The 23,658-nt window shown below is 40.4% G+C and overlaps 1 protein-coding gene across 1 annotated transcript in view; it reads right to left on the reverse strand.

Annotated features, from left to right (window-relative positions):
- Positions 1-13,714, reverse strand: part of syne3 (spectrin repeat containing, nuclear envelope family member 3) — a 43,407-nt gene extending 29,693 nt beyond the window's left edge. The window contains exons 1-6 of the mRNA XM_070979654.1: positions 13,619-13,714; positions 11,599-11,756; positions 10,394-10,566; positions 9,311-9,620; positions 5,342-5,497; positions 4,037-4,396 (exon numbers count right to left, since the gene is read on the reverse strand). Of these exons, the coding sequence (XP_070835755.1) occupies positions 4,037-4,396; positions 5,342-5,497; positions 9,311-9,620; positions 10,394-10,566; positions 11,599-11,742 (1,143 nt within the window). The 5' untranslated portion in view covers positions 11,743-11,756; positions 13,619-13,714. The remainder of the gene's footprint in view (positions 1-4,036; positions 4,397-5,341; positions 5,498-9,310; positions 9,621-10,393; positions 10,567-11,598; positions 11,757-13,618) is intronic.
- Between the last annotated feature and the right edge of the window lie 9,944 nt (positions 13,715-23,658).

Here is a 23,658-nt window from a genome sequence, read left to right on the forward strand (position 1 = left end):
CAAAGCCATGAAAAGTGGTTCATGTAAATATACTTCAGCTGTTTTTAATGTCATGATGGACTAAATGACACAGCTGCAGACAATAATCAATGAGTAACCAACAGTGTTATTAGTATTATTGTGAGGGGCTGCTAATTGAACAAATAAATGAAATGTACCCATAATGACTTTTAGCAGCTCTGGCAGTGATTACCCTGCTATGATGTGTAAAAAGAGTTGACTGAAAAGCAGAGTTGCAGAGTTGCAGTGTGAAAACCCGTCACATCAGACTTCATCGACACATCTAACTAAAAGATCAAATTGAATGTTTATTCGGGAGTGGAGTGGCCATCTGGCTCTACCTACTGAGCCACGGCCACCTAAACAACACTTATTCATACAGCTAGATATGGAAACTTTAATGTTTATTTTTGTGACTTTTACAAAAATTGTAAACTTTTACCCACTATGTTGGTAATGAACAATCACCGATTGAAGAAAATGCTTTCCAACTGTCTTCAGAGAAATCTGACAATAGATCAATCTTAGCTCAGTGACTCCTCATCAGTGTTACTGTTCATTGAAGCAATAACCTAGTGAGTGTCCAAAATCAATTCACTGTATTAGACTCACTACCTACTGAACTAGTGAGCGATTTGAGAAGCACCCAAATTTCCTTCACAAGAGCTGATTCAGAGGCAGAAAACGGAAATTATTCCAGACTTGTAATGCTTTCAACTGACACAAGGCTATCACGTCACCATCTTGTTAAATTTCAGCTATTAGTAGCCACAGTTAGCAAAATTGTTGCCAGGTGTAGGCGGTGACACTGCTGAAATTTGGTAAGTTGACTTGTTGGTAGTTGATTATTTGAGTACCCTAAGTATCTATCCAGTATTCAACACAGAGATGTGAAATTCTCTACTAAATACTGAGGCTAAAAAGTTTGGGATGTCTTCTTTTCAAAAACTGAAATGTGCTCTCATCAATTATTAAATGCTTGCATTTATTCAGGCCACACAACTGCATTTTCTTTAAGGTTAGGGCCATTAGTGGAGCATGGTCTATAATTGTTTGGCATTTCTTTTCTGAGTGGTAAAGTATTTCAACCATTATGGCATATTTGTTGTTTACAATCCATTTCACGTCTTAAACTAAAAGTTATAACAGACTGTGTCAGATCGCTGCAGATGACAGACAGAGGAGTCCACCACGTCATTTAGCATTACAGTCACACCCTGCAGAAGCAGTAACACAGGTCCACAGGTACAGAACTATTCCTCTGTAAGATTCTCTGTCTCTTGCCGATTCTGCCCTGTTGCAAACATGTACAGAAAACTAGACCATCTTGCCAGACATGGTGCAAAAAAATATGGTGCAATGGAACACATGAATTGTGCCAGATTTATTCAACACGCCTAACTGGGATACAGTAATCTGCAACTTCAAATGAATGTGGGCCAGGGAAGTAAAGTGGGGCTGCTTCAAGTTTCATGACTGCATCTTAAATGGTTGTGAGGCTATGGCACTGACAAAATCAACAGGTGTCTCCAGAACATGCATAAACACACACACAATACCAAATACAAGCCGCACTGTCATGGCTGGTAAACATACGGAAGCTAAATTCTGTAGAGGCAAAACTTGTCATGTTTATTCCCAATTCTCTGCTACACAATAGCAAGGGACTGCTTATTAATCCACAGCCAGTAGTGACTTTCCAGACAGAGAGGTGGATGAATCTTGTATATGTCACAGCATGAGGCACGCAGATAGAAATGATAACCGGACTGTGACTCGCGGCTCTCAGCCACTCAGTGAATCCACTTAAGTGATAAAGCAGCTTCACTCACAGGGCTGCTGGAGTCTGTTTCGTGTGTCAGGCATGTGAGACAGCTTGTAAAATATACTCTGATGGAGATAAAGAATCCAGTGAAGAGTCATCATGTCAGGGCACGTAGATTTTATCACCTCCATGAGGGACTAGAGGAGGAATGATGTTTGCGTAACGCAGAAAGCCATCAAGAGAGGGCATCAAAATGACAAAAAGAAATAAAATGAAGGTGTGCAAGAAAACAGCACGGAAAACAGACAACACGGGGGGAGAGATGGAGTGCAATATATTTTGGTATGCTGGGAAGGCGTGGAGTGAAATTGGCAATGCTGAAGTAAAAAACTTAAACAAATGGCTGGGTGTCAAACCTCAATCTTTTTTTCCTACAAACCGAAATGTGTCCACAGCACTGAAAAATCAAACACTGTCAAGCACTGAATTTAGCATAAAACGTCTGGCCAGATGTTATCTTAAAAAACATTGAAGATTACAAATGCTACATATAGCCTTTTAAATAAACATAAGGTTTGAAAAGCTATTAAAAACATTATTGTTTTAGCATTAGTAGTGACATGCAAAGATCATATCAACAATAAGAACAGTTTGAAATTCACAATATCAACTAGTGTTAATGAATAAAATCAACAGTGGCATGTCTGTTTATGAATACTCATAGAAAATCCTCCAATTTTGCAGTAATTGTACATTTACCATACTGTAACCACAACAGTTGGATTTCAGCTGCTGCCATGTGTTGCTTGTCATACTGTACCCCATCTCTACAGTCTGCTATCTGTCCACTGAAAGGCCCTGAAAACAATGTCCTTAATTAGCTTATAAATATGAGCAATGGGGTCCTTCATGAGCGCAAGATTTCCTGCTTTCACAGTTACAGTTTTGTTTTTCGTCTTTGTCTGAGCTCTTCTCACTGGTTTCAGCTGGCAGAAATTCTGATGAGAGTCAAGCTGCTTTTTCACACTTTGCTTTCATAGCTGGCTTTCTCCAGTAAGCTCATTTCATTAATGACATGTAGAAACCTGGTTTCTCTAATTGGGATTTGGGAAATGAGGAAGTTGTGTTTCCATAGATAAACGTCTCCTGGAGTATGCAGATGTCTTGTTTGTGTATATGGATAACCAGCACACATGCAGCAACACATTTCAAACAAGTTGCGACAGGAACAAAAGACTGAGGAGTAGTGGAATGCTAAAAAGCACCTGTTTGGAATATTCCACAGGTAAACAGTTTGCCTGACCATACAACAAAGACATCTTTAAGTACTTTATCGTGGTCCAGAAAAGTTATATGTATGGCACACGGGACAAGACGACTATTTGCACTTCCAGTGCATTATTGCACTGCAAATTCCTATCTTTTTTTTTCCCAGTGAGACTAGTGGTCCCCAACCACCGCTTCGTAACTTCAGGTTTCTTCCGACGAAGAAAAAAAATATTATCGAATGTTCTATCGAAAGCATTTTTTATTGATATTGTTGACGTGTCTATCGCGAGACATACCGTTATCGTTTTATCGCCCAGCCCTACATTGAAGAGAAACAAGCGCAGGGCTCCCACTAATTACAACAACTACATTCAGCATAATGGAGAGTTGTATTTTTTATAATTTGCTTTTATTTGTTTCTATGCCGCCCATCAAAATATTGCTTTAAGTGAAACCGGTCCATGGCGCAAAAAAGGTTGGGGACCGCTGAGTTAGACCACAGAAATACACATGCATCCAAGAACATGGACCAGCTTGCATTCATAAATACATGATGTATCAGAGGGTCGTCGGTATCCTTGGACAACACACTGAACCCTGAATTGCTCCTGATGCTGTGCCACTGGTGCGTGTGTGCGTGAATAGTTAACGGCCTAGCCGCCATCGTATGAATGTGTATGTGAATGGGTGAATGTAGATTTGTGTTATGAAAAGTGCTTTGAGTGGTGGTCATACTAGTAGAGCATCATATAAATATAGTCCATTTACCACTCACAAGTGAGGATGAGGGGAGGTACCACTGTTGGTAAAGACAGCTTGTTTGCCAATGATTGCAGTTTTGTTCTGTTATGCTGGACAGTCAACAGCTCTGTCTACACAACTTTGACAGAATCAGAAAACAGTCAGCGGCATCAAATTCTAACAAAACCAGTGTCAGGAAGAGTTGAAGCACACTTGTTTGAATTAAATAATATCAGTAATGACATGCTAAAAAAAACCTACCGTATATTTCTTCCACTGGCCCACCATCTGCTCTTCAGTGCTGTCAATATGGTCCCCAGCCTCGCGACTCTCCTCCAGTTCCTGGTCCAGCCTGTGCATCATCACCCTGAGGCGGCTGATGTCTTCACCCAGCCGCTGGCACCTGGCCATGTACTGACTGTGGGAGTCCAGGCTGGAGCGCAGACCCTCCTCAGCCTCACACAGACCCTGCCTCAGCCTCTGCCATCCGAGTCTCAACTCCTCGGCCTCCTCCACCACCACCTCCGCCCCTGCAGGAGAAGTGTTGCCCCTCACCGCCTCTGCAAGGCCCTCAACATGCTGCAGGGTCTTCTCCTCGCCGGCCACGCTGTCGTCCAGAGCCTGAGGCAGGGGCAGAAGAAGCGTGAAATATGTTTGGATTACAAAGGTAGAGTTGGAAAAATGATATTACAACTTACTTCAAAATCATACGTTTTTATATATTTTACATGAAATATTTGGGACAACTGAATTTCTTGCAATGAAATACAGGCCAGCGGCTGATATAAATGGAATTACCTGTTGTATAATAGCTCACACTAGAAATAATGTATTTATGTATATTGAATATGTTCAATAATTTAATTAATTTAGCAAAAATGGATGAAACTTTTTGTAAATGTAAAAATGTTAGCTTTAAGCTAACTCTAGACATAATACATTAAATGATTGGACTTAGATTCTTGTCCTAGAGGGAGATGTGTTTTCACGGTCACTCCAAATACAGACATTTATAGTTCCCAGTAGGTCCTCTTTCCTGTATGAGCACTGTGCCATTTGTTTTCCATTTTTAATTATATTTTTTTAATTTCTGATATTTTTTGAAGTGGTCAATCTATTCATGATTTTAATTAAACACTGCAAAACTAGTTATAAAAGTTAGTTTTTTTGGTAGCACACTCCAGACTGCATAAATGTTTGTAAAATCACACTCAAACATAGACATAGATCATCTGAGAAACTCAATTTTCAGTGGGCTTAGAGAGAATTACTGTCTTTGTGTTCTGCCCTCAACACTAATGCTGCAGACCACACTTATTGTATTGTGACCATCCATTTATGCTCTTTTGATGTTTTGCTGCAGTGACCATGAGGATAACTTGCTTTTCCTTTGGTTGGTACCTTTAGAGTACAAAAGTACTTGTTACACAGCTGAGAACATTTATTCAAACTCCAAATAGAATATTCTCGCCTTTCCATGGCTGAAAATAACAATGACAGGTTTCAAGACCAAGAATATGGCGACATCAAACAGCAGCTACCTAATTCACTGTCAGTGACTCTCACTTGTAAGGCTTTGAGCTTGTTCTCGGCTGTATCCTCCCTCTCCATCAGATCAGTTAGCTCCTTGGTTTTTGACAGCAGCCAGGACTGGAACCTCTGAACGCAGCCTTGGTACGTCTGGTGCTCCTCAGCAATCTTCTGAAGCAGCGACAGACGCTCCTAGCACAGCAAGAGACACACCTTGTGGTAATTTTTAGCATCACACTGTTCAAAATGAATGAACATCTTTTAGCACACATCACAGGCTCCACACTCAGGTATCTGAGAGAGGAGCCTGAATAGCAATGTGAATTTGTATTCTCCTGTGAGAGGCTCTGTTTTCTGATACTTCAAGCGCATGATTCTTGAGAGTGTGATGAAATTTTAAACAAGAAGACAAAGACTACCAAAAAGAGCAAGGTCACAGGTAGGAGGTGCCTCAAAGAAACATTAGCCCATGAAACACAACATTATTTAAATCACAACTTTCCCACTGGGAGTTAAAAATACAGCTTTACAAGCTAACTGGAGTGTTCAACTGGATATGTGATGCAGGTTAACACTGATGTGGGCGTGTGGTTAAATCTGACTGACATATGAAAGAGCTGTCTGCAAAGGGAAGAGCAGCTCATTGTGTGCTCACACGAGGAGAAAAGCAGCCAGCATGCATCTGTTAATGTTGACTAATTCAACAGTATCTTTACTCTGAATAGAAATTATTCCCATCTAGAATTCAGCAAACAGTTGTCTCCATTTGCAGCATCTAGATCTGATTAGAAATGCACATAATAAAGACGAACATGCCTTTCCTTAATCTCAAATTTGTGTACAGTCATGTCGCTGAGGGATTCACTCAAACAAAGAGTGGAATTTAAGTTTGAAATCCTCGCTGTTAATGTAAATTACAGGCTCACTGATTTGTGTGCTGACTTCGATTCAAAATGTCGCTGGACATCGAAAACTATGCAAATCCCACAAACACATACAGCCACCCCCACAACAACTTCCCAAAACTTAATCTTAACTCAAACTTCATCAACAACACACACTGTGTGTATGTTTACATGTGTCTTTGCATGTATGCATGCATGTGAGTGTGTGTGTGTGTGTGTGTGTGTGTGTGTGTGTGTGTGTGTGTGTGTGTGTGTGTGTGTGTGTGTGGTGGTTGTTAGGACGCAAAGAATGAGAGCATAACAAAATGACAGTCTCCGTTTCAAGGCACTGCTATTGCAACTGCAAGTGTTTCTCAAGGTCTGTGTTTCCTGTTACAAAGAGGCTGTTCCTTATTCCAACAAAGGAACTCGCTTTTGTTTTCCTCAAAAGGATTAACATGCTTTCATTTCGCGGTTTAATTTCATTTTCTTTCTCTGAGTGTTTTTTTTCTTTTTTCTAACTTCTGACAATCTGTGTGCACTTTTACATAAACCACAAGCCCATGCACCAGCTCTCGTTTGCATTAGCATAAGCAGAGCTGTCACACTCTTGTCTGCTCTGTACATGTGTCGTAACTACCCCACTTCCAGTTGCATGGCATATTATACCAAAGCAGTGTGAAGGGGCACACGTGATAAAGCATAGAAACAAAAAGAATAAACTGCATAAACGTCTGTTGTTGGTAGTGTTTTGGGGGGTTTTTTAGCTTTCAAACACCTACTGTGTGCATCCGCTACAAAAGCATATGCAACACAACCACTGCCCTGGCACCCAGGGGGCCTGTATGCACCAGGCTCACAGCATGTCAATTAATTGAACAGAAGTTAATTAACTGCAAATTTGTGTAAGAATTTGAAATGAACCGAATTTTAACCAGCAAACAGAAACCTGGGACCAGGTAGTATTTCAGCACAGGAGTAGTGGTTGGTCTGAACAAAGCTGCAGTGTGTAGTCTAGTGTGCTCTGTGCGCTGTATTGGATTGGAACTTGATTGGGATAGGACACAGTACACACTGTATGCAATGCACAGAGTTGTGTCAACAGCAAAGTCTTCTTTCTTTAGCAGTAAACTTAGGAATGATTAGTCAATTAATCGATTCCCGGATTTGCTGATCAAGAGACAATTATTCAACAACAATTTTGTTAATCAATCTGTTGTTTAAATCATTTATCAAGCAGAAATCTTTCTCTGGTTCCAGCTTCCAGTGTGAAGATTTTGAGCATCTTTGGTTTTTAACTCAACTCAACTCAACTCAACTTTATTTGTAAAGCACTTTAAAAAACAACCACAGCTGTGACAAAGTGCTGCACATAGGAACATAAATAAATAGATAAAATGAATAAACCTAAAAATATAAGACAAACAATAAAAACAATAGACACAATAAAACAGGAGCAAGGTCTAAAGCTTGGTCGAAAGCCAAGGAATAAAAATGTGTTTTAAGACGAGTTTTAAAAATGGACAATGAGGGGGCCTGTCTGATGCACAAAGGTAGGTCGTTCCATAATCTTGGGGCAGCGACAGAAAAGGCACGATCCCCTCTGAGCTTCAACTTTGACCTCGGTACCTCCAGGAGCAGCTGATCAGCCGACCTGAGGCACCGAGCAGGAATGTAAAGATGAAGCAGCTCAGAGAGGTAAGACGGGGCGAGACCATTTAAAGATTTAAAAACGAATAAAAGAATCTTAAAGTGAACTCTAAAATGCACAGGCAGCCAGTAGAGGGAGGCCAGGACAGGCGTTATGTGTTCCCTCTTACGTGTTCCAGTCAGGAGACGAGCAGCAGCGTTCTGGACCAACTGGAGACGTGAGAGGGAAGACTGGCTGACTCCAAAATAAAGGGCGTTACAGTAATCCAGCCGAGAAGTAATAAAGGCATGAATCACTGTTTCAAAGTGCTGACTTTGGAGAATAGGCTTCACCTTTGCCAATTGCCTGAGATGGAAGAAGCTCGATTTGACCACTGCACTTATCTGACGGTCCAATTTAAAATCACCGTCCATCTTAAAACCCAGGTTTGAGACTGTTGGCTTCACATATAGAGCCAAGGGGCCCAAATCAACAGGGGGGGTTTCACAGGGGATTTTAGACTGTTGGATAAAACAAGCAATTTGAAAACATTGCAGTGATGTTGTGATGGGCATTTTTCACTACTCTCTGACACTTTAGAGACTGCATTATTTATCAGTGAATCAAATAAACACAAGATTAACCAATAAGAAAAAAAAATATTGTTACTCTTTTTAAACTAGTTTCAGCTTATGTTTTCCTGCTTTTCTCAAACTCCTGCGTGAGCAAGCAGTTCTATTTTTGCTGGCTGATGCTTAACCCAGGGAGCACAAAAACACATGACCTCGATTATGAATAATGAAGTCTACTGAGCAGAAATGTTTTTTTGAACATGTTGGGTTACGACTGAAAAACAAAACTACAGGATTGTGAGCCCCCCCTAAAGGCATGATGCTGTGCAGCCACATCGCCCACACACCTATTTTAATGGCTCGGAGCAGATGCATACCTTCTATGCACAAAAAAGTTGGGACATTGTGTAAAACGTAAAGAAAAACTGAATGCAGTGTTCCTGAGCCCATGCAGTAATATCTTTTATACGATTACATTTTCGCAAAGTGTTGAACCTCGCTCCATCCTCACAAGTAAACAACTGAGCCTTTCCAGGATTGCCCTTTCATACCCAATCATGACACTATCACCTGTTACCAATGAACCTGTTCACCTGTGGAATCTTCCAAACAGGTGTTTTTGGAGCATTCCACAACTTTCCCAGTCTTTAGTTGCTCCTGTCCAAACTTGTTTGAAACTTGTTGCTGCATCAAATTCAGAATAGACATATAGCTGCAAATATCAATGAAGCTGATGAGGTCCAACATTAAATATATTAACTTTATTTTCAATTGAGAATGTCAAAAAGGATCAGCAAATTATCACATAGCCTCATTTATGTTTTGCGCAACGTCCCAACTTTTTGGAATCAGAGTCCTCAGTATGTAATAGGCTCTAGATGAACAGTGAAGAGCCTGACAACATAAATAAGCACCTCACCTCAGCTCTGTCTCTGACATTGTTGTAGGCCTCCTGCAGCCTCTCCTGGGCCTGGGGCTCCACACTGGGGTCCTGGGTTCTGTTGTGCAGCGCAGCAGCCTCATCCAGCAGCCTCTCCAGTAACGTGGCCTGGCTGTGGATGTCGCTCACCACCACTCTCTGCTGGTCCACCTGCCAAAGCTTCTCCTTCACTCCCAGCTGAAGCTCCACCCTGACATCAAGACCGCACTGCTGCTTCGTCAGCCACAGCTCAAACTCCTCATAAGCCTTCAGGTATTCGCTCCAGTGGAGCCACACCCACTCGATCCGACTAAGATGTGAGGTGTAACACATGAAGAAGAGTTAGGTTTAGCAGTCTGGTTGGGATAACCACAGACTACATATTGTATGTATATGTTATTACTGTGTTCACGTGAGTATGTTTTTAGTACAAATCTATAGTGACATAAGGTGAATCGATTTTAAAAGTTGCTAGTGGGACACAGTGATATAGCTTGTCATTAAGATCATTTGAGTTCTTAGAAAACTGTCTCTTATTTCCCTTCCTACTTATCTACCTATATAACTTAACAGTAAACTATCTGCTGAGCAAAGCAACGACCACAACTATTTGTCATTTAACCTCAGATATTGTGCAAACCAGAGGTGTCAACAACAACAGAGCGATAACTGCCTGATGACATACTCAGCCCATTTAGCAAGCTCACATGCTGTTGTTTCAGAGTATATCTGCTGATAAAACTCTCAGACAAACAAAGTAAAAATTAAGCACCTCTATGTACTGTGGTACCATGATCTGGATAATATTACTGTTTTAATATTACCAATACAGTTTTTAAAGGCATCTGAAACTTTTAATGCAGTATGTGTACATGGCTTGTCAGCATCTTTGATGGTTCAGGTATAAAACATTAGCTGAAAACACACTTCCACAGATATTCAGAACAGAGCATTAACAGCTGAACTGTGATGAACATAACCAAAGCTGACAGGGCAAACTAACCAGGAGGAGTGTCAAATACCTACAATTTACAATGCACACCTGAAGGGACATAACTGAGTGTGCAGTGAATAGAGCAGCACCTGTGACAGTGGATGATATAGGTGCAGGTCTCCTCCCACTGGCTTTTCAGGTCTTTGAGCTTGGCATGAGTGTGGTTCCTCAGCTCTTCATCTCCACTCTGCAAAAGGCTCTCTGCAGCCACCAGCGCCATGTCCATCTTCATACGACCTTCATGCTCCGACTGATGGATTTTCTACACATTCAGCAGGGTTACAGGGAGAAGAACTTTAGTCCATACAAAATGTAAATTAAATCTAAAAAAAAAAAAATAATAATAACAATAATAATAATAATAATACTGTCAAATATTACAATTACTGTTCACGTATTAGAATTGGACTTAGATGATTGTTAGCAGCTTTTTCACACAACATGTATCATTAGTGCCAATACTTCACAAAATTAAGACCACATTTCCCATTAACTCCTTTCATTTTCTGTCCCTCTTCCTGCCAAGCATCTTTGCCAGAAGAGGAAAAGGCTGGGAGTTACTGGATTCTCAGTTCTCCTTAGTACTAATTTTTACCACGATTGCCATGCCAGTGACCCCACATTCCCCAAAGAAATTAATTAAAATATCATTATATTATGAACAAAAAAATCCCACTTCTTAAACACTTTTTGAAAACTTACATTTAAGATTTGCATTTAAAAGGCCAAAAACAAAAATAAAGAAGCAAATAAAGATCAAATGCTCAAGGGAGCACTAGAAATACTATACAACAACCAATCAAAAGATCATTATTTTCCTCATTAGACTTCATTTCATTCATTATGCTTTACAAATTATCCTCACTAAATATTATTCAATGATGGACATACATCATCATACATCAAAAATTAAGACTTGAATGTGCTATATCCAGACACTATAATACTTTCGATTTCTAAAATTCATTTATTTATTTAAAATGTCAGACTCTCTAAGGATCTTTAGACACTTGGTTTCTGTATTGTATGAAGACTGAATGTGTCTTATTTAGTGCATGAGACATACCTCATGTAGGTTTTTTAACTGCTTCTTGTCTGTGTCCATGATTTCTTGATTTGTTTGTATATCTAATGAAATGTCATTAAAAATTGGTCACAAAAAAGATCCTCAAATACTGTGTCCTGCTCAAAGACCAGACACTGCAGCTGTCTCCATTCTGGAGTCTAATTACAGAGCACTAAAGCAGCAGCGGGGTCAGAGATGAAGGGTCAAACAGTAAGTGAAGTATCTCACCTCTGTCTCTTTGAGTCTGGCCTCCAGTGCATCACGGGGCCCCTGGGTGTTGTCGTTGGCCCTCAGCCTCTCCTGGATGGCACGCATCCAGGAGAGGGCCACTTCTAGGCTCTCCATGAATTCCTGCTGCTCCTGCTGCGTCATGACCAATCCTGGGCCTGAGAAGAGGAGCAGCAGTCAGCCTCTATATAAGCAGGCACTTAATGTTAAGAATTTTACAAACTGGTTTGTACGATGAAAACCAGAAGACACACTTTTCGCGACTGGCTGTTGCTGTCGTGCCATAGACACCGCCTTTCCTGACTCCTTTCCTGGCTGTCTACCTAAGCAAGTGGTTCCCCACCAGGGAGTCAGGACCCCCACAACATTTGTGAGATGACTCTCAGGGATCATGAGAGGATTAAAGGGACAGGAAATAATAATAAAAAAAAATCCTGCTGCTCAGACTTTTTGTCATTTTTGAAACTTTTCTCTAACACAGTGTGTTATGACACAAGCAGAGACTGCTTTAGTTGTCCATATCCTGCATAAATATATACTTCATACTTTTGGGATAAATGTAAACAATGAACTTATGTGCATTTTCAAAAACACGGTAAGGGCAAGACTCCAGGAATTCTGCCAGCTGTATTGAGGCTGGAGGGCACTGTGCAGAAACTCAGTGTGCCCTCAGGAGATGCAACTAACAGGAAAAACCTTGAGCGAACATAACTGACAGAGGCAATGAAGACTGCAGTAAAATGTATGAGGAGGAGGAGGAGTCCTGGCACAAGAGGAGCACAATGAGGCACCACATCATTCGTAGAGGGAGAATAACATGCAGAGGGTATGGGCCATTTCCCTGAATGACTCAATTCTCCCCACCACAACATTCCTTCCACCCAATATCTGCTTGTTGGTCTCAGACTCTCCAGCTCAGTAATTTTAGAACTCTCTGTACCCAGTGAAAACTAACAAAGACCTTTCTTTACACTTAGCAAAAACAAAATTTCTCATGCTAATACTCATGAGCCCTCAGCCATGGACATTTTATTAACGTAATACCTTATTACTTATTAAGGGCCTCATTACTGACAGACATTTGTCATTATTAATAGCATTTTATATGGCAACTACATTCAATGGAATAGAATTGACATGTTTTGTTCTTATCATATCTATCTAAAGGGGACAATGCACATGTATCGACAATGACATTTTAAAAACATTAATCCAAACGTGCTTGAGTTAGCTCAGCTAATTTGCATCTGTAGCAATTAAGCTAATGCCAAACAAACCTGTACTTCCCTGTGTCTCTGTCACTATAGCATTTTATTCTTCTTTATCTTTAGATTTAGCAAACACACAACATATACAACACGCTATGGGTTACTTTTTGTAATTTATAGCTGGCAGTTTAAACGAAAAGAGGAGTAAAAATGTTGCGTCCACCTGTTCATCGTGAAGTCAGTTTATGGTTCAACCGCCTCCGTGTGTTATGAACAGCGAGGCCCCTCCTCCTTCACTTTGACAGCTCGTGCAGTAACGTTAAACTCGCATTAACTAACTCGCATTAACTAATCCACTTCAATCACACGTGCCGGTGACAGCGGTAAAATTCACTGTTTTGTGTGCTTGCCATGCTAACTGCGGCTACTGTACTCGTTCTTTGGTTCGAAGAAGCTAATAACTATTTACAGAGTCTAAATTAGCATATTCTAACCTACAGGTAACTTCTGCCCAGTGTTAACTACCTACATGCTATGCTAATTTTGAGGTAACGATTCAGCGTTAGGCTCGTACTGGTTTACTGTAATCTTCCTGGCCATAAAAGACAACAAACCCATATGTAAGACGTAGACATCCGCGGCTCATTATAGTACACTAATCTAATGTAGAGCTGGCCTAAGCACAAGAAGCTACAGGGAGTTAACGCTACCGTGTTTGTAGATAGAGGTAATGTTAGGCTTTTTATCGTTAAGCTAGCTGAGCAACCGTGTAGCTTTATTGGGCAAGGCTTTATACGAATAAAAACACTTACAGCTTTGTGTTCATCAGGTGTATGGAGCAGCTAGCGAAAACGCTGTCCCGCTGTGTTGCATACAGTGAAGTTATGGCAGGCAGGAAGTTGAGCCGAGGCCACGGGGGGAGTCAACATACTGCCCGTCATGCTGCCTTCAATGACTCCACGTAAACTACACCACGACCCGACGGGACGACAGAAACGCTACTTTCCACAATACGTTCCATTCATAGAGTGTGACAGTGAACTCATCAGCAGACCAGATTCAACCAGAAGAAGGAATAAACCGGAGCAGCTGCCGTCCCAGAGCCTATTAATTCAAACTGCTGGGCGCGTCTCTCAAGTGTGTTCTGACTGGTAGAAAGGACAGCAAGAATTCCCACGTAGTTTCCGGTAAATCTTTCAGAATTTATCCTGTGTTAAATAATATAGTAAACACTGAATGAAAAGGAACTTTGAATCAACACAAACATGCTACAATTACCTATCAATTAGCTGCCTGCCTGCCTGTCTGTCTGTCTGTCTGTCTGTCTGTCTGTCTGTCTGTCTGTCTGTCTGTCTGTCTGTCTGTCTGTCTGTAAATGCAACAAACTCAATTGCTGGCATTTATTATTATGCTAAAGTAATTGAATTCACAGAATGATTAACATGCCAAGAATGGAATCCCACACACAAATCTTAGTGCTCAAGCCAGTTACAGTTACAGCAAGATAATGTTTGATTTCTTATCTACCAGTTGTAGTCTAAAGGTTAATTCACACAATATATTTTCTCTCTTGCCTCTGGTAGCATCTAGCAACAGAGATAGTCTGTTTAGATTTTTCTCTCTGTTATTTCTGCATCCATCCCAATGCAAAGGAGTGGGGTGGAATTTAGTTTACGGTGCATTGAAAGATGACATTGAAAAACAGCATCATCTCTTTTCAAAGTCAGTGTTGCTGTTGTTCTGGATAATCCAATGAACACCCTGCCAAACGCTTTCAGAGGGACTATTTCTGCAACAGAAAAACAGCAATGAAGATGACAGAAATGTATTACCCAGTCATTTACTCATCATATGCTTATATCATTACATCTGTACACCTGTGCAGTATATACACACTACTCACAGAAAGTTAGGGATATTTGGCTTTTGGGTGAAATTTATGGAAAATGTAAAAAGTTCAAGCTACAGTGACATTATATCATGAAAGTAGAGCATTTAAGTAGAATCATGCAATGGTGATTTCCTCATCTACGACAATTTCTTGAAACAAAAGCCAACAACAGTGGTGGGTATACCACAACAAAAAATGTCAATGTCTCAATAAGTTGTCGTGTGCCCTTGAGCATCAATTACAGCTTGACAACGACGTCTCATGCTCTTCACATGTCAATTTATTGCTGAGGTGTGGCATTCCCTAATGACATGGCCTCGGTGAGCTGGAGCGTTTTCGTCCATGAAGATGAAATTAGGCCTGTGTTATTCATGCAGGGGCACAATGACTGGATTGATGATGTTATTCAGATAGTGCAGGCTTATCACTGCACCATTCACAAAGTGTAGGGCAGTTCTGTATTGATTAGACACACCTGTCCACACTCTAACACCAACACAACCAAAGCCTGGAGTTGAGTGGCATTCATTGTCCGGTTCCGCAGGGTACTGTTCACAATGAAGCGGTTATCAGTGTGGGATGTGGCCAAAGGACGTCTACTTCTTTGCCTTTCTGTGACTCTTCCAGTCTCTCCGTTGCAACCTGCTGATGACACTCTGTGACTCTCTAAGCTCAGTGACCACTTCCCTCTGAGAACATCCTGTTTGAAGCCTCACAATGGCGAGGTACTGTTGATCAGTTGTTAGGTGTTGTGTTGGTCTCATGATGTCAAAATGTGAACAGCATGATGAAGAGGACTGTTTAAATACCGATTCTAATTGAACCGGGAAATTTATTGGTCGATCCATGGATCAAACACCTGCTGTCAATTTTGCAGTTCAGCTCTTTGTTTAAGAACAGCAAGTTGTGCAAAAAGTACTGAAACATTGAACAGTTGGACATGTGCATTCAAAGTTTAGAGACAGTCAAATTAAGTTCACCTGTAAAGGTTATAGTGCATTTTAGGTTCATCCTGAAATTTCACCAGAAAGCCGAATATCCCTAACTTTTTCTAAGTAGTGTATATGTACATGGTGGCTCTGGGAGACCAAGGTCAGCACGATGACACTGACTTGCAAATCCCAGCTGCCACACATGGCCTCTCAGAGAGACTGGGTGGAGTTGAGACCCAGCATCCTGCTACAAGAACCTCATCAGTGCCTGGACGCATGAAGGGATCCTCCTCTGATGGGTGATCTTCTCCAGAAGGAAATCTTGAGGTTCTCTCTTTCGTTGCTCGACACTCCCCTTTTGGAAGTGATGAGCAATCTGATAGTGTTGCTGGGTCAGAACAGCTCAAATCCTTGCAATTTGAGGGGACACCCGACATTGGCAACACAGGTGACAGTGAGGTGAGATGTCAACCTGAACATCTCTGGTTCCAGACCAGACTGCTATTCCACACTGTCCTCTGAAGGTGTGCGATAAGACTGACTGACTAACGTGTAGGACTTACAATGCAGCCACATGAGCAGCCCAGTCAGGCATTGCACTCTCCATCTTATTTCCAGCTCTCCTGAGAGCTGCCAATAAGATGACAGTCATATCTGCCAGAACATATTGGAAAGAGCTTACCAACATGCCAATTGTGCCAACACAAGTGTTTCACCCTCACTCCCAGGGTGTGTTGGGTAAGGCTGAACAATCTCTGAGTACAAGAGATTGTATTCAGTACACACTCAGCAGGGCCATGGTTGCCAGGTTTAAACCAAGATTCTTCCAGCATCTTAATCCTCTTGGGCTTGTCAGGGGCTGTGGGTGTCTGTTAGGCGACAGATGGTTCTCAGCCTTCTATGGAGTGCTTCTCTTCTATAGATTTGCAAGATGCGTACTTCTACATGCCCAACTGCCCAGACCACAGACCTTTTCTTCATTCTGCCTTCCAAGGACAAACCTGTTGGTTCAAGTTCCTGCCACTGAGCCTTTCCCTCTCAGCAAGGATGTTTTTCATGGTGGTTGGGGGCTGCCTTGTCTCCTCTCCAGATGTTGGGGACAAAAATCCTTCTGTATTTGGATAACTCGCCGAGTTTGTGTTCAATCTCTCAGCCAAGCCATAGAGGTCACAAGGGAAGTGATCTCACATATACAGTCCTTGGGTTTCAACGTGAATGTAAAGGAAAGCAACATAAAACCAAGGAAGCTGAGTTTTTCATGGGACTCTGCCTGAATAATTTCACAATGTCAGCATCCAGCATCAGGTTTGAGGGCAGTTTGGAAAGGCAGGGTGGTGCACAGTATGTGGAAATCTCTTAATAATAATAATAATAATAATAATGATGCTTTAGTGGTTTCAAGATTTATTGTTCGAATTAGTTATTTATTCATTTCATAAGTAAGTATGATGCATTTAATTATATGTGTTTATCATATTAATATATGAATAATGCCATGGTGAAAAAGACAACAAAAGTAGCTTAGAATAATAATTTCCTGCAAAATGTGTCCACAACATTTTTAAAACTTATAAGACAACTCACAGATCCACAACAGTAAAATGCATTGGGTCATGTGACCCTCTTTATTGTATATATTTTATGTTTATGTGTATGTTTAACTTGCTGCTGCAACAAAAGAATTTCCCACATTGGGATCAATAAAGTAAAGTCTAAGTCTGAAACCCTCACCTTGCAGGTTGGAGCAGTCCCTTGAGAGTTTTCTGCAGACACAGGCTGTAAAAGCTGCCACAGTCTTCTTTTCTATCCTCAAAGGACAGATTTAATGTAGTTTTTCTTTATCTGTATGTTTATTTACATTGACAATGTGTAGGCTAATTACAATCATAATATTCTTTAAAAAGCACATTGCATATAATTATCAGGCCTTTGTCAGTGAGATTAAATGTGATGTTAAATAGGGTTAGTACATAATTCATTTTATGCAACTGATAATTAAGTATAATCATGATAATTTGCGGAGCATTTCTGATTGTTTTGTTAGATTGCTTTGGTGAAAGAAGTCATCATTTCATTGTACTGCAGGCAGGAAGGATGTCACTGTGAAGACTAAATGACACGTCGATGTGTGAACAGGTCGGGATTTTTCAGCTCAGTTACAAATTTCTTTTTTGCCTTTAGAATGTACTCAAGTCTTTTCTCTTTTTTCTTTTCTCTTTAATTTTCTCTTTGTTACTGCAGTTCCCAAGTTCCACAGTGCCAAACTGAAATGAAAGGAAACTAGACTAAGTGCTTTGAAATTGTATGAAATAAAAACTGAAACCAACTCTATCTATCTGTTTACAAATTAGTCCACTGCACTATGTGTAGGGTTGAAAAAAAATTACAAAATTATCCCAGTGTCAAAGTCATTGAGGATGAATTAGTACTAAATGGAAAAGCATGCACAAGAGACACTCTTCACATAACACCATTTGTAAAGTAAATGAATACCTCATTTAAAAGCTAAACTGACAATAGAAGGCTTTTCTCTTCTTTTCCATCTTGATCTTACATAAACTTCAGTTTGGCTGCATGCCAGCTATTATTTGAATAAGTTGTCCGTTAGGACGGTTTGTGATTTCAACAGATACACTGTAAAAGAAAAGAGACTGATGAGACTGCTAAGAGGAGAGCAGTCATGTACTGGGAGGCACAAAGGTGTCAAATTACATGCTGTTCAACAGTATAGATGTCACTATAAGTTAAGATAAGATGAGGTAAGACTTTTTTTGATCCCAAGCTGGAGAAGTTCACTTGTTCCAAGAGCAGAATAAAAAGGAGAGGTAGAAAACGAGACAAGAAAGATAGAAAATAAAATCAACTACAGAAGGCTATGTACATATTATACAGTATAAAGATAAGAAATATTGCCTATGTCCTCAAGGATAGGCAGATGATGGCATCATTCAAGATAAAGACCGCAGTGAAAGTGTGAGAGAGATCAAAATAGATATAAAAGAGTGAACACATGTTTCAGTGTGGCAGGCGTAGGCTTTGTGTTTTTTTCTTCATTACAGAGTTTTATTGGTCCATTAAACCTTTGCTGACACTGATAGAAGTGTGAATTTTAGTTATGTTCCATGCTTGCCTTGTGCTACTGGAGCACCAGTAAGTTTCTATGGACTGAATGATAGGATGTATGTCTTGCTATTTGTATTATCAACTGGTTGCTTTGTAAACTAAATCTTTTACATTCATCCAGTCAGTTCAGCAGAGAGGTTTGCTGTCAACCTCTGCTTTCTAGCAACAGGCATCTGCTACCATCCCCACAGGCTCCTGCACTGCTCACCGTTCATGTGCACACTGCATCTCACGTATACGTGCCGTTCATTTCTGAGGACGTGCAACCAGTGCTTCAAACAGATGTGGAATGCGTGAGGCAGCCAAGTATTCTCCAGCCTTAATGAATACAAGCAACACAGATTCACCAGGAGGCACAATAAACCCTGCAGGGCTACAGATAACACACCCAATGCAACTTCTCTTCATGTCTCAGCAGTAATAGGTTAGGATGAGTCCACAGACTGGTTTGATCTTTAATGAACAAATATCAAATATCAAGATCAGAACTAACAATGAATGAATCTTGCCTGATACATCTTTTTCTTATGTGCTCTAGAGTTCCATTGTTGTCCAGAAATTATTAGAAACGCATCGAGTCACACTGTTGCACTGTTACCATGAACACACACTGTAGTTTATTTTGAATCCATCCCACATGCTGCCCCAAATATTCACTAGAGCGCCAAATGTGGATTAATCTGCTGCTGAAAATAGTCCCCAACAAATGCACAATTTGGTCCTGTTTGAGTAAAGTTTCAAAACTACAGCGACCAGCTGTTCTAGCAAATTACTGTACTCTTTTTAAAAAGTGAAAGAAATAATTGTGAGGTGTTGTTGGATTTATTCCTTCAGCAGGAACCAATGGGGTTGGAGAGCCACAGTCACACCCTGCTTCTAAAATAGATAATAAATCATTCTAACCTAGCTGGCAACATAGCAGACTCCAATATGGAGTGAAAATCATCATCCAAACAACATAGAAATGGAGATGTTTTATCATATAATGGGCCTATATGATATACTTTTCTAATACTGTAACTAGTCCTTATATTTAGTATAAATTAGTTACAGTTTGAATCACAAGAAAGGATCTATTGTTTCTTCTTTGCTTTGGAATACACTCAATCAAAATACAAAAGTCAGATCTGATGGTAAGATCGTGTTTCCATTTATGGTTATTAGGAAGATACATACAGTATCCCAACAACTACTGGCAGTTTGCCATTACATTTGGTATTGATATTAATGGTGTAATTCTTAATAATATATCTGACATAATGTAGAACTACTTCAGTTACACAGTTTGCACTGAGAAGTTTGTTAGTCATGCTAGTAGTATAGGGATGGTTGCCTGTTCACCACTTTGGTTCAGATTGACATAATCTCAACAATGATCATATATGATGGACTGTCATTACATTTTATACAGACCTGCATGGTCACTAGAGGATGAATCCTACTGACTTTGGTCATCCCCTCTAGCACCACCATGAGCTTTGGGATTTGTGATTTTGAGTGAAATGTCTTAACAGCTATTAGATGGATTAAATATCAACTCAGAGCTGTGTGAAACAAAGCAGATACACTTCAATCAGTAGCACACTCTCCCAAATGAACGGTGAATATGTTCTCAAAAGATTCTAAACTGAGTCTGAAGATGACTGTTGTTACTGATTTAAAAGTCAGAAAGTGAACAGCTTCTCCTTTTTGCATTCAGCTCACCCACATGCACTTCTATTGCCAAGACGTGTGTATTCAGGTGATACATATTCATGAGTACCTGTTTATGTCTTTCGGCAGATCCACTTTTAGGGTGCTGTCAGAAGCCCCACAGTTTCATAATGTAAAGCAACACCACACTTTCACACAGCTTGGAATTGTGTCTCATTGGCTCTGAAAGTGATGACATCTTCACACGCTGAACAATTTTGCAGCTCTCTTTCCTTGTACTCTTTATACAAATAGTTCGCCTCTAATAACTCTATGAATTGTCTGCCTTCACCAGCAGGACTCCATTTGCCTGTTATTAGCCACCACTCACACTATGGATCCAAGCGACCAAGCCTCAGGACCATGTGTTCCAGAGGATCTTGAACAGTGGTGGAAAGTCACTAAATACATTCAGTCAACTTCTGTACTTGAGTACAATTGAGATATAAGGTTACAGCTTCCACAGCATAGGTCACAGACAGATGACCTGACACATCATACTTTGTTTATTTAAGGAGTTATCCTTAATGCATTTCTTTCTTAATAAAATTGTTAATTTGGTCTGAATGAACCAAGAATAACAGAAGTGGATGTGGCTAACATGTTAGCCACCAATTGCACGTTTACACATCCAGCTCACACTGCAACATTAGCATTAAAGAGAACCTACGTACCAAATTCTTAGAAAGGTTTATTAAAATCACTGGACAATTAAAAGAACAGTCGCCAGGAGGAGGATTGGTCATCCAAAAACCATGAGATGTAAAAGTCACATGACTATTGAATAGTCACTGAAGTGTGCTTGCCAGAGGAGATGGTATACGTATCAGCACCCAATGGTAGCACCCCTCCTCTGCCCAGTGAGGTGGAGCGATCTGGTTCATCCATAAAGCACAGGGGTATATTTTTTAACACAGCAAGTTTTTCTTGATTTGTGTTTGATCTTCTTGTGTTTTCTGTGTGTTTTAATGAATACCCACTCTGGATAACCAAAATGTTTCCGTGCTTGTTCAGTGTTATCCCTCTTACCTCAGTGAACCTGTTTTTATCCGCTGAGTTAATGTGATCTGTGAAAGAGCCTTTCTCATGGCTCTTGATTTTCACCCAGACATCATTCACATTCCTGAACCAGAGGCTTGTGGCATCATCCTTGCAGGTGTCCAATGCTTTCCTCTCCACTTACATCCACTTACATACATACTTATACTTAAAATATGCGGTGCTCAAAAACAGTCTGGCAACTAGCATACCTGATCTGGTTTATGTTGTGTTCTTTCATTCAGTGTGTGGTCATATCTCAGTCTCTTCCTCACGATCTTAACTGCCAGTGCTGTTGGCACATGTACACAATGACGTAACATCACATGACACCATTGTCTGTGTCTGTCTGTTTCCAGGGAGAGTCCCTGATTTTGTCAACAAGTCCTTGGTGTTCTGTATCTTGGATTCCATCTTGCCAACTAAGGGTGTTAAGATAGTAGCCAAGTATTTTGTAATATTGTATGTCACTACTGGTGTAAGTTGGACCCCATCTTTGTGTGTTTTAGGCAATCCATATATACACAGTGTAGTTTCCTCAGGGTACAGTCGGTAATATAATCTGCGATTCATAATTTGTTGTTCCAGTGATTGTAAATAACTAACTACCTGTTTCTTGTACTTACTGGTGGGATCATGCCTCAGCAGTTCATAGTGTTATTGTCACTTAGAAAGGTCGTCCTCAGCATTCAACCCCACCGTACACCTCCCTTTATCAACTGGCAGGATTGCAATGCTTTGATCTTTGCTCGGGGAGGTTAAGGCTGTTTTCTGTATGCTGAGATTAAAGGGTGGGTGCTTAGCATTGAGTAGAGTGATAGAAATATGAACTAAAGCTATTCAGCTTCATCTTCAGGAATGTTATTGTTCTGCAGATTCTGCAGTAATTAAATCCACTCCCAGAATACAGTTAGGTGCTGCTGCAAAGCCCTTTTCAGCCCTTTTGCTACAACAGCCCTCTCTGGTTTTGTACGTTCACTTTATAACAAATTTTTCACCGATTTGCTGCTGGTATTTGCAAAAACCTCATGGCAGCCCAGGTCGTGCTCGACCAATGAACTCTGCCACCTGGAAACTTGTACATTTGAAGCCAGAGAAACTTCTTCATTTGCCTTCCCTTGCTCTTGATGTGTTGAGGAAACTTTGCATGTTGAACAAACTCTTTAATATTTCATCTGGTACTTTCGAAGCCAGCTTTTGATGTAATGGCTGGTCTTTCACTGTCAAAACATCCAGAGTGAAATGACCTGTAACTCTTTGTCCTTTTAAGGAACTTAGGTGTATGCTTGTGGATACAATTCCATGACATTGGTGTCTCAGGTTGAGTGTGTGGTTCCTGCAGTCAGCCACTTTCCTTGCTGTTTGCTCATATTCCAGCACCTCATATTTCAGCTAAAATGCTCCTCAATATGTGCCTTCCTGTGTGTGTATTTCATGCCAGAGTTACCTTATGTCACTTTACAACTGGTGTTTGAATAAACACTGAAACATCTTGGTGACTATTCTTGTAGTCATCCTGTGGTATTAATAAAGGTTTTTAACAGATTACAACCTGGATGTCTCAGGAAACGAATCATGCATACAACATTTGTATTGTGAGTGATTTTTTCCAACAATATACCTTTATGTGTGTTTAGATTTGATCTCTCTCTAACTGGGACGAACTATGCAAGACTCCAAGGTCATAACACACATAAGATGACCCCCTGTCAGCAGCTTGGCAGCTTGATGAGCCAACCTGACACTGCTGAATTTGAAAGGCACTTCCACTTCAGCGTTGAAGCAGCAATTTGCCAGAACCCTACAGAAATGATGGGATATATCTATTAAGAATCCCAATGTTAGGTAGCTGAGTACAGTGAATGGCAGAGGGTACCTTGTGCATACAAAACAGTTTCAAAATCAAAGTCATGTTTAATTAATCATAACTCCATTTAATATCCCCTGATGAATAGACTGTAATACTCTTTCAGCAAAACTCATGAATGCTTAACTACATTTCAACTTCATGTTCAATGAAATAGGAACAGCTTAGTTCAATAAATTTACATACTGTGACAATGCATATGAATAAAACTTAACTGGACATCAAATATTATCAATCAAATGTTATGAAATTTTCTGCTGAGCAATTTCCCAGTTGTCTATAAATGCATCATCAGATGCTGTCATATGA

Source organism: Chaetodon trifascialis, chromosome 14 (assembly GCF_039877785.1).
Source record: "Chaetodon trifascialis isolate fChaTrf1 chromosome 14, fChaTrf1.hap1, whole genome shotgun sequence".
Classification (NCBI taxonomy): domain Eukaryota; kingdom Metazoa; phylum Chordata; class Actinopteri; order Chaetodontiformes; family Chaetodontidae; genus Chaetodon; species Chaetodon trifascialis.